This window comes from Staurois parvus, unplaced genomic scaffold (genome assembly GCF_062004578.1).
Source record: "Staurois parvus isolate SC_StPar_1 unplaced genomic scaffold, SC_StPar_1.0 ptg000572l, whole genome shotgun sequence".
Taxonomy (NCBI): Eukaryota; Metazoa; Chordata; class Amphibia; order Anura; family Ranidae; genus Staurois; species Staurois parvus.
In genome coordinates, this window is record NW_028318368.1 from 894,295 (window position 1) to 906,530 (window position 12,236).

Here is a 12,236-nt window from a genome sequence, read left to right on the forward strand (position 1 = left end):
TACAGATGTGGAGTATCTGCAACGACTCCCAACATAAATTCTTGAAAATATGGGAGCCGTGGTTGCAATATGCCATTCCCACACTCCTCCTGGCTAGTCTGGGGATGTGGTGTTCGGCAATGGCGTTCTCGGACCCCTGCTTTTGGTTTTATTTTTTTTTTTTCTTTTGTACTTCTCCTTTTTCTTTTTTTGTTTATTTTTGGTGTGGCAGTGGATAGCTGCCTTTAGTTTGAGTTACTGTCAGTGTTATACTAATGATTTTGTAATTTATGTGCCATTGATAGCCCCTGCATGGGCGCACCTTTTGCTCTGTTGGTGTTAGAGCACTATTTTTTCTATTTTTTTGTGTGCAATTGATCGCCCCTGTGTGGGCATGATTTGTTGCTCCTGTATTAAACTGTTTAAAAATGAATAAAAATATTGAAATACAAAGATAGTTAATATTGACGGAAAAAGTTTAGTTGACAACCAGTGCCACCAGACACTAGTAGTTTAGCACTCACAACTGGATGTCTTGGTATTTTTTTATTATGCTAAAAGTGTGTCTTTATTTTGGCTTTTTAAAAAGAATACATGGTAGTTTTATATATTTTTCTTTCAATGTATTTTTTTTTTAAGTTTTCTAAAGCCACTTTAACAGAGAGTCAAGCAAGAAAAGTAAAACAGCTGATTCTGCTACACAGGGCAGTAGCATATCCATTGGAGATAGTGAACAACAGTAAGAACAGGGATAGTGAAATTAAACGCTTCAATACGTCAAAAGCTTACATATTATATCAATTATTATGAACAGGTCATTTAGAGTACCAGAGTATCCATGGTTTCCAGGATTGCTCAAAAGCTGTGAGCGAGTCCGATCTAAGAGCTAACAATTTTTCATACATGTAGTGTATTTGAATTAGGGCAACAACCTCTGACAGATTAGGTGCCGACTCCTTCTTCCAGTGTCTCGTAATAGTGAGCTTTGCTGCTGGAAGAAAATAGTACACTTCTAAGCTGTAGTGGGGTTTGGGGTTTCAGTTACACAAAGAAAGCTCCCAAGCAATCTGCTGCTGCTGTGTTGTCTCATCACTTTGGAGGAATTTTCTCTCACGTCCTGTTGTGCCTTTGGCACAGGAAGTGAAGGAAAATTTCCCAAATGGAACACGAATGGAAAAAAGCCTGATTATAACTCTATTCAAAATGGAAAAAAAGGTTTTGCCTTCTGTTCTACTTTCAAATATCTCAGCATAACACGTTTACACTGCTGTTTTAAGACAGTGCTCAGTCTGTACAGCAATGGCAGGTCCAGTGAATTTTGAAATTGGAACCACAGCCTTTGGTCAGTCCAGGAGCCCAGTTAATCAACTAATGGGCTTTGGTTTATGCTCTGCTGTTGAGATCTCTGCTCTCAAATTCCAAGGCTTGCACAACTTCTACACCAGTATAAGGGATACCACTGACACTTGGCACCCCTCTATTTTAGTAGAATGACTCAGGCTTGACAGTGGGTGGGAAAAAAGACAGAAACTTTGGGAAGAAGAGCTCATTACTGGAATGTTCATGAAACATAAAAAGTTGGAGACAGACCATAGATAACATCTACTACTGAAATATCACCTTGGTTGGGCTGAAACAGCTGCTGTTTTGGGCGTCAGACATTTTTTTCTACAGCCAGTAAACTCCCCAGCATGTTATCCTATGTGTCCATGCACACATAGGTTTTTATCAGCATTTTTTGGCAGGGGCTTTTACAGGCTGGAAAAACCCCCCAGAACTACTGTGTTTGAAGATGAGTTTTCAGCTGTAAAAACACTCTAATTCTGCAAAACGCGCCTATCTGTTGTTTCTGAGCATTTTTGAGCTTCAGGCTTTTGTGGGAGTATAGTTTTCCTAAAAAAACACAAAAAAATGCAAACGCTGAAAACACGAATGCAAAAAATGCGTCAAAACTCAAGTTTTTCTTGCAGCATTCCTCAGCTAATGCTACGGCCATTTTTTATAATGTCCAGTGTGCATGAGGCTTTAAGGGGAATTTTGTCAACATAAAAATCTGTAATTGGATGTAGTTCACAGGTTAAGCCCCCCACTATGCAAGAGGTTGCTAGGAAATCTTCCACAGTATAAATATCAATTCAGGGACATTCTGGAAGGTGTGAATTGTGTACTTAGAATGAGATTTTCGACTCTATTTACACTTTGGGGGTTCAAAGTCACAGGACAAGTCGCAGCCCATGTTTCCCAATGAGTACCATTCATATCTGTGCTACTTTGCAGCGATTTGAAAGTAGTTTCTGCTTTACTTTGGTCCGACATTCATGCAACTGGAGGGCCATAGACTTAAATGTAGACCTTAAATGAAAGTGGCACCTGAATGCGACTTGAGTGCGACTTTGTAGAACACAATTGTCTTTGGTCAAGCCAAAGTCACACTGTAAAGTCGCATTGAAACATTGATACTAACCGATAAAAGAATTAATGTGAAGGTAAAAGGATACAAATGACCATTTCTTCTTCATCTGCTGCCAGTACTCTTCCTAAGCATGTACATTACCTTTCAGCAACTTTTAAATGCTGCCTGTGTTACAGGAACCTAGTCCGCTGCATTATACTGTAAAGCGCTGAGCAAACTGTTGGCGCTATATAAATCCTGTATAATAATAATAATGACAGCAATGTCATTATTGTCCCTTTACACTGCTTTGAAGCTTTGTGATGTCTGCGATTGCACTGGCAACTTGCAAAGCTGGCTCTGGTACTTGTGATTCATCAGTATGAGGCCACCACCTCCTTCTCATGTGTCACAATCTGCATCATCCTCCTATTTGACATTAGCCTGATAATACTGACTCTGGGCTAGACTTGGAAAACAAGCAAAGCTGTTCCAGTGCTGTGGAGTGTCCAAAGCTCAGGCTTCTGCCACGTCTCCCTCTGGAGCACACATTGCCCTCCCCTTCAATCATGGTAAACAAAGCATAGAGAATACAGCATTGTACAGCTATTCAGCCAGCGCTATCACTGGGTGAAGGAATTTAGAAGTATCACTTTAATTTTTTAGAAAGCTTTTTTAATTGAACGTTACAGTCAATACTCTAGGCAAGAAATAAAATACTCGTTTAGTATTTAGAAAGGATACAGAAATACTCTGGGGTTCTTATCGATAAAAACATTTTGGTTACATGGTATTATTGGATCATACCAATGAACAACTGAAAAACACAAAGTGCACAGATTACGTTACCATGTCTATCATTTTATTTTGTGAAGTGTAAAGTCTAGTACACACAATGAGAAAATTGGAGGGAGCGATCGTCCAATAACCTGATTGTTAGGACACAGCTCTCTAGAGCCTTTCACGACAGTTCATGCAAAATTATCCGAAGGAACAAGCATGAAAATATTTCTTGTACGATAACAGAATGAATGATTTTCATTTAATCAGTACAGGATTTATTCATAAAAAATCAAGCGACCAAGACTGCACATGAATACATTATATCTTCGCATGAGTTGTTTTCTGACTTACAAGAATTTTTGTAACTCTAGTACGCTATTTGTTTTTGAGAGACTAGCATGCAAAATAAAATGGGCGATCATTCGTCCAAAATTTTCGTAGTGTGTTTACAAGGCTTAAGGGTGTCTTTATGAAGAAAAAGAAAATTTAGTGCGTCTACAAAACTTTTGTATTGTGAAACTAATGTGAAAGTGCCATCTTTCGTTACCTTTGTGCTCCTTTCCTCCCTTTCAATGAATGGTTTATCATAATTGTAATATCTGCCTTATATGTCTACATATGATTGATTGAGGAAAGACATTGTAGTCCATGTACATGAGGCAGCACAGTGGCTAAATGGTTAGTACTTCTGCCTGGCAGTACTAGGGTACTAGGGTCGCTGGTTCGAATCCCAGCCATGGCACCACCTGCCTGGAGTTTACATGTTCTCCCTCTGCATGCGTGGGGTTACTCCGGTTTCCTCCTACACTCCAAAGACTTGCTGTCTAAATTGGTCCTAGTATATAGGGACCTTAGATTGTACACCCCTTGAGGGTTAAGGACTGATGTGAATGTACAATATATAAGTAAAGTGCTTCATAAATTGATGGTGCTATATAAGTACCTGAAATAAATAAATGTATGGATTTTACAAGAGGCTTTCCCTTCTGATTTGCAGGTAATCTGAGATACTACAGCATCTAATGAAAGTGTCATCAGAATGAGTCAGCAAGGCTACGTGGCATCTCCTCCATACACTCAACATCAGCCTGGTTTGGCAGGTTATCCTCCAGGCTATGGACCTCCTCCAATATCACCTACCTATGGACATTGTTCCAGTCCAAATGTTGGCTCTCCACCTCCCCAAATGGGTCAGTATAATTTAAAAATACAATGATGGATAGTTTTGATGTTTTATTTTGTGAGCCACGTCATCTTTCCACAATCTAAATAAGGAACAATGAGCTTTGGGCTTCGTGCTTGGCCACACTGTGGGTCAATATAGCATCTTTAATTGTAGCAAAATGGTTTGTGAAATTAGATAGAAACAAAATCATTAATTCTCATATAAGTTACAACATGTTAATAAAATTTCAAAACATATTTTCAGTCATTTTACATCTGCTATTTTGATTAAATTATTACTTGGTTATCTTTGTTCAAGTGCTACCTTTTATAGGGTGATATTTGTCTTCCAACTGTTCTGCATTGTCACCCTGCCACATGCACTTCAAGTAAAAAAAAGTGGAGTGGCTCTGTCAGAATGGAAATATATATAAAATAGATTTTTTGTTCCATACATTTGTAAATACAAATTGTAGCCATATTGCCGTGCTAAAGCACCTCTATAGGCCCCTTTCACACTGACGGACTGATCTGGTCCATCTGTCAAGTTTTCAGGTGGACCCAATCGGACCATGCATAGCTCTCTATGGAGCTGTGGATGTCAGCAGGAGTGTGCCCGTTAACACCTGCTGGCATCTGATTTGAACCTGTCCACTAAAAACAGAAGGATAGGGATCGTTCCCCATCCGTCCAGCGGATCAGATGACAGTTGGATGGAAACAGACAGACGGTCCATTTCCATCAGACCACCCTATAGAGGACAGCAGGATGTGTCCGTGTCCACTCTGCATAGCGGAGCGGACTGTGTCCGTGTCAGTTCTGCCTAGCAGAATGTACATGTATTTGTCATCTATCTCCTCAGGAGGGATCAGCGGAGAGATTCCCGCTGAGCAGGTGGATCCACTTGATGGAGTCCGCCACGTCTGAAAGGGGCCTTAAAGTATTGCCTGAGCTCAAAACTATCTCCAGCTATAGGGCAAATATAATAATGCACAAACAGCCACATACCAGAAACCCAGACTTTGCCTTGGCAAGGCAACTGATGGCTTTTAATGTATCAATATATATGTATAGCGCTGCGTAAATTGACGGCGCTATATAAGTACCTAAAATAAAATTAAAATAAAATATCTGAACCAAATCCACAAAAATAACAATGGCAGCCACTCTTATCTGTTTAATCACTTCCTGGCAGCCATATGCATATATACAGTCTCTCGGCAGGTGGGCTTTAACACTGAACTATACATGCATCCCTATGTAAACACTTTGGAAAATATATGCGAGCGCACCCACAAAGAGAGTATAGCAGCTGTACACCAGGTAACCATAAAAACCTCTAAAACAATATAAATCAAAAGTGCAGCGCTAGAAAAAGACACACTATAAATATAAATCATTAAATGAACAGTTCATATAGTGATTTGAAGTGACTTCAGGTGCTTTCATATAACCGTTTCCTCCTGGTGGTAAGGTGCTGTGAGATAAAGTGCAGAAAGAATGCACACTCACCAGAACGCACAATTTAATGAGCGTTTGTAAATATATGTTTCTCCTGAAGTCATCTGCCGGTCAGGGTGATGTCTGGAATCCAGTATCCTCCCTTCAGTGGTCCTGGATGTTATTAATAGGGCATCAGGGTGGTCCAGAATACCCCTCAGGTAGTAGCCTATGGACTGCTCTATAGTGGTTGTGAAGGCTCCTTCTCCAGTAGTTAGGTGGATGGCTGTGGATTAATACTCCCCAAGGGAGTCAAAGCAGAGACATCTCCATAGTGTAGTAAGTATATACTTTATTAGAGCAAAACAAGGATTCTTAAGAGTAAAAAATCAGTAAATGAACAAGCGGTAACATGGACTAACCGTCCAGTGTTAAAGATGGCCGCCGGAGCTCCACGATGCTCCGGCGGCGTGACGTCACGGCGTTGCTGGCTCCTCCTATGCGTTTCGTGCGCACGCACGTCGTCTGGGGAGATTGGCAAAAACAATTGTGCGTTCTGGTGAGTGTGCATTCTTTCTGCACTTTATCTCACAGCACCTTACCACCAGGAGGAAACGGTTATATGAAAGCACCTGAAGTCACTTCAAATCACTATATGAACTGTTCATTTAATGATTTATATTTATAGTGTTCTTTTTCTAGCGCTGCACTTTTGATTTATACTATGTAAACACTTTACTGTGCTAAGAATGCACTCATTGTGCACTCCAAGCACAGCAACTGGTGGGTATGGATGCATACTTACGATCCTGAGTTTTCCGATCATGTGACTGCTATGACTGCCAATCAGAACAGAATTCCAGCCTCCGCCTCCCAGCTTTTAGAACCTGATAAAGGGCCAGGAGGTGGCAGAGGGAAGTGATTGAAGTTAGCAAAAACAACAAAGGTACACATGAGCAGGGTAGCATAAAAAACAATAGAAAGTGGGGCTTCAGCACACTTTCAAGCTCTCAAACCCTAAAAAACGTTTAGATATAAATATATTTATTACAGGTACTTGCCCTCAAGGGCAGTCTAAGGTCCCTAACTAACATTCATACAATCACATACTGGGGCCAATTTAGACAGGATCCAATTAATCTACCAGCATGTTTTTGGAGTGTGGGAGGAAACTGGAGTACCTGGAGGAAACCCACACAGGCACAGGGAGAACATGCAAACTCCAGGCAGGTAGTCCCATGACTGGGAGGCATCTTTTCTGTGTGCTTTATGTTTTTGTTATTCATAATTTATTTACTTTCAAGCCTGTTTGAAACCTATTTTTTAAATTGTCTTTTGGGGATGCAGGATGAAAGGTTTTTGAACAGGAAAACTCTGTTATTGTTATAAATCTTTATTAGCAATAAAATAATATGAAACTGACTTCTCAGTCTAACATATCAATGTTTAAGTGATATCTTTATTTAAGTGACGGTATTGATGTGTAACTGTATAACTTGGGTGATGGTATTAGGTTATAAGATTCTTAGGTGTAAGGGTTGGTTTAAATTGCTTTGTTGCACTCTTTAAAAGTGATGTGTAAGATGCTGTTCCTTTGTAAATATTAGCATAATTTATAAACATAAAATAATACAAATTTTGTATGCTTTCTTATAGGTGGGCTGAAACCTGTTGGACCTTTTGGATCTTCTGGTCCACTGAGCTCCCCGCCACCTCCTCAAAATAATATATATAATGGGCCAAATTCACCCACAAACATGCAAAGGTATCGTTTAGGCAAATGTCTGATATACTGTATGTATTGTAGTCTGTGGATCTGTAATAAACTTTCTTTTTTTTTAGCAGGCCACCTAATACCAGCAACAACTCACCTTCCTACTCACCTTTTGGTCAAACTCCATCCCAGTTCAACAGTGCACCACCTCCCCCAGTTCATCAGATGACAAACCAGTTGAACAACATGCAAATAGGTGGCTATGGTAATCATTTGTTTCTGTTCTTATTTTATTGCAATGTAAGTTACCAATGTTTAGTTAAAAATATTAAAACATAAGCACAAGGGACCTTACTTATCAGTGTTGTGTGTGCCTTGTGCTGCTGCCTCCTGGTTTAGATGAAATCTTCCTCCTCTGATGATCCCCCACCCCCGCCACCATAATTCTCCAGTGCCTCAGGAATTAATAGAACTGAGGGAGCTGTCACAGGCAATCTTTAACAGTTCTTGACTATGCTTGCCCTTTACACTCCCTCCTCCATTCATAGAAGCCGTACTACAGCTTCTATAAATGAAACATAATCTATAAATGGAGACAGGCAGCTGATGAAAAGGACTGCCTCCTCTATTCATAGTTCACAATTAATTTTAGTAAACTTGGGCATTAACATTTTCAAGAAGAAAATACAGTGATGTTACCTCCTTGGCACTGTCTGGGGATTGTACAATAAAAAAGCAGCAACACACTGGTGATGTGTTCCCTGTGCTCTCCCCTACTGTAAGCATGTTCTTTGTTTTAGACTGTCAGCATTGTGCCATGAGATGGATTTGGGTACTTATCCCAGCTGTATTTAAAGCTACATATCAATCAAAGCTGCATTGTTAATTTTAAAATATTTCCATAACTGCAATAAAGAAAAAAAATGTTTTTTTTAGTTTTTAATTAGTTTTTTATTGTTTTGTTTAGTTATGTTTACTAAATGTATACATCTTTGTGTTTTTTATATTTGTCTGTTATCAGATTTAAGGATCAGGACTAGTTGATATATTGATTTTTTATGCATGAAAAGGTTTAAAATAATGTAGAATTATCTTACTCATGAATTTATTTATAGAGATGACTTAACAAAGTGTTTGAATTAGCAATTTCACAGGCCATTTCTTCACAGGTCCTCCTTCCACAAGTAACTCTCAGATGCCACCTAATCCAATTATGTCAGGCAGTTTCCCATCTCAGCCTCTGGCCATGGTACCCGGTCCACACACAGCTCCACCATCAGTCGGAAGCCTCAATGGTTTACCTTCTGAGCCTCTATTACATCATGGTAATATGCCAGATGGAATTACAGGACATCACCAGTTCCAACCGCAAGTTCCAGGCCAGCCTTCCAATCTTGGATATCCACCACCAAATTGTAAGAACTATCTTGTTTTCAAAATTTTGGTAGATGATAAAAAAAGAAAACATTCACCTGTTGTAAGAGAAATATGGGGTTGGCTGAGGTCTTTTTCTGGGAATACTCGTGTCCAGGCCTTCAGTCAGAGACCTGCAAAATGCATGCAGCAAATGAAAGTTTTTTAAAAGACAGAATTTCTTATTCCATACCCATTCCAGGTCAGTGAGCTAGAAAATATTGAAGCTCAAGCATTAGCATGACAGCCGGGCAATTAGCATTAATTGTATAAAAGGCATTATAAAAATTTGTACAAAAATAGAGACCAAAAAGCTCCTTGTAAACAAAAGAAAATATATAATACATACTTCCTTGACTCTTATCTGCACTCTCTTCAGGAGCTATGGCGGCTGATGAATCTCCAGAATCCAACACACTTTCAGGTGTATTAGTTGCCTACATACACTCCCCTATGTCACTACAGGCATCTTGATCAATGCATCTGGAATTGACATGGGGTCGGCGTACCGAAACTGCACAAGTGGGACTAGGCATCTGACACTTCTGGAAGTGTTTGGAGTGCTGAAGAGTTTTCATCCACCATATCTTCCAAAGAGTATGAAGATAGCAGTCACCGCCTGCCAGAGAGGTAGGTATTATTTCTTGATCAGGGAGCTCTTATGGTCTTTTTTTCTTTCACGTCGACATGCCATTTTCAGTGATTGTTTGCAGTCAGCTGACTTCGGTAGTTATTCAAAGTGAATGTCAAGTAAAAATGGCAGTGATTGCTTGACATTTCTTTGCCTTGGTGATTAGAGTTTGAATATATTAGAGATGCTTTTGTCATATTAACTTTGTATAAAAAAACAATTATACTAATAATTAGTACGGTGAGATCAAGGTTCAGAAGTTGGATTACTGCATTTCCTAGCTTTTGGCCTATTAAAATATGGTGCTTTCTACCAAAGTGGAAGGATAGGTAAATAATTTGCAGTGAGCTTGTGGCAAAAGTAAGGAATACGTTAACCCCTTCCCAACGACAGTACGCAGATATGTGACCTCAATGAAGTGGATCTTTATCCGTGATGCCACTTATCTGCGGGTCTTGTACTAACGATTGGGACCCAGGACTCCCGGTTCCTGGTCACCTGATCACTGTAATAGCTTCTGATTGGCTACCACAGTGATCAGTCACTGTGCAGCCCACCCCCTATTTTCTTTTTCTTCTCAATGAAGAGAAACATGCAATGGGGGGGGGGGGGTTTATTAAAACTGGAGCACTCAAAATCTGGTCCAGCTGTTTATAGTAACCAGTCAGCTTCCCGGTTTTATTGTGAAAGCTTAATGGAACAAGCTGAAGTTAGAAGCTGATTGGTTATCATGCACAGCAGCACCAGATTCTATGTGCACCAGTTTTAGTAAATCTCCTCATTTCATTTTTCTCTCCTCAAAGAGAGAAAAATGTAAATAAACAAAAGTGTATACAGGAAAAACAAAAAAAAGTATAGAAAAAAATAGCTGGTTCAAGGTTTGATCTAGGTCAGTGCCAGGGTCAGTGTTAGGGTCAAGGTAAGGGTTAAAGGTCAAGGCCATGTTCAAAGGTCAGGTCAGTATATTTTGAGTATTTATTTATTCATTTTTTTAAAGCATTTTTTTTAAAGTAGTATCATATTTTAGGTAGGATAAAACAAGCAAAATACACACCGTTGTTTCTAATTGCTTCTGAAGTTTGACCTTGTTAACCCTTTCGCTGCCAGGCCCTGTGCTCCACTTTTAGACTCATATGGCCAGACCATTTTTGAAATTTTTCCATTGTTTTGGTCTCTCCTGTCATAAAAAAAAAACAACATTGGCTGGAGTTCCACTTTAAAGGCCTATAATGAAAGGCAAGCTAATGCCTATAAATTCAATTTGAATTCCCCTTCACTAACATTTGTTATGTCCTTCGTTATAAGTCCACATGCACTAAAAAGGGCTCCTTTCACTTCTGACCAGAAATGTTGTGTAATGATGTACTATAATCATAAAGCATGATTGATTTCTAGGTTTGTGAGTGGCAGGCTTACTCAAGAATAATTTGGTCACACCGCTCATCATGAACTGTCATGCTGAAGACAAATTGTGTGAATACACTACTAAAGCTTTGACATTAACATTTCTCTGTAGTCCTAGAAGGCTGAATGTATTCTAATTAGGAAAGTGATGACTGAGCGAACTGTGAGCCTCTTGCTCACCACCTACAACTTCCTATATAGAGATATCCTCTATCAGCTGACAGATCAGGTCTCTGGAAGGGGGACAAGCATTAACTATGCTCATCTTTTTTCAACCGGGGTGTGTGGTACCCTGGGGTTCCTTCTGGGTTCTTCATGATGCCTTGGCAAAATGCCTAAAAAACTGACAGATTGTCCAAAAATTATCAGGTTACCGCCTTCTGCTCCGGGAAGACTTAGAAATTAGTGATCATCGGTTATGTAATCGCTCAGGTCTCAGTCTGAGCAGGCAGGGAACAGCTGTAGTATCTGCAGCACGGAGGTTAGTATTTATGTTTTTTTTAAGTACCCCAAGTTTCTCCTTTTAGGTGATTCATGTAAGTGACCAGATGCAAAAAAAAATTTGAGAAAAGAAAATTGGTGCCACTAATTTAACCACCCAATACACATCCTAAGTTTTTCCAAATATTGCCTTTTGGCACCTTTCCCCCTTCTAGGATTTGAAGAAAACATTTTATTGTCACTTCATTGACCATTGACAGAGTATGAACCTCTTGTGTCTGCACTGAAATGATACAAGATCTTATGTATTATTATTTATTACAGGTACTTATATAGCCCCATCAATTTACACACATTTATTTACATACATATTGTACATTCACATCAGTCTCTAACCCTCAAGGAGTGTACAATCTAAGGTCCCTAACTCACATTCATACATACACACATACTAGGACCAATTTAGACAGGATGATCCTATTAACCTACCAGCATGTCTTTGGAGTATGGGAGGAAACTGGAGTACCTGAAGGAAACCCATGCAGGCACAGGGAGAACATGCAAACTCAAGGCAGGTGATTTGAACCAATGATCCTAGTATTGCCAGGCAGAAGTGCTAACCATTTAGCCACTGTGCTGCCTCATTTTGCAGCTGGAAGATTATGATTCAGTTGATATGGTTCCTCTGTGCCATTTCTAGTAGGCACAGTCTCATGTTTAGCATGGTAGCAACGTCTGGGTTTTACCCTTTGGTGACAGTTGACAAGGTCACAGATAGTCAACAGTCAGTTTAAACCAAGCAAACAAACTTTTTTGAAGCCCAAGCCCCTTCTGGACAATATTTGGAAAATTCCCAATCATATGCACCTTCTTTT

At 39.6% G+C, this 12,236-nt stretch overlaps 1 protein-coding gene across 3 annotated transcripts in view; it reads left to right on the forward strand.

Moving 5' to 3' along the window:
• SEC24D (SEC24 homolog D, COPII component) overlaps positions 1–12,236 on the forward strand; it is a 160,858-nt gene that overhangs the window by 39,360 nt on the left and 109,262 nt on the right. Inside the window, exons 2-5 of one of the 3 annotated variants that reach the window (XM_089691782.1) lie at positions 4,152–4,344; positions 7,415–7,523; positions 7,601–7,737; positions 8,642–8,887. In XM_089691782.1, the coding sequence (XP_089547908.1) occupies positions 4,194–4,344; positions 7,415–7,523; positions 7,601–7,737; positions 8,642–8,887 (643 nt within the window). In that variant the 5' untranslated portion in view covers positions 4,152–4,193. The remainder of the gene's footprint in view (positions 1–4,151; positions 4,345–7,414; positions 7,524–7,600; positions 7,738–8,641; positions 8,888–12,236) is intronic. The other 2 variants (XM_089691784.1, XM_089691783.1) reach the window with 2 other exon arrangements.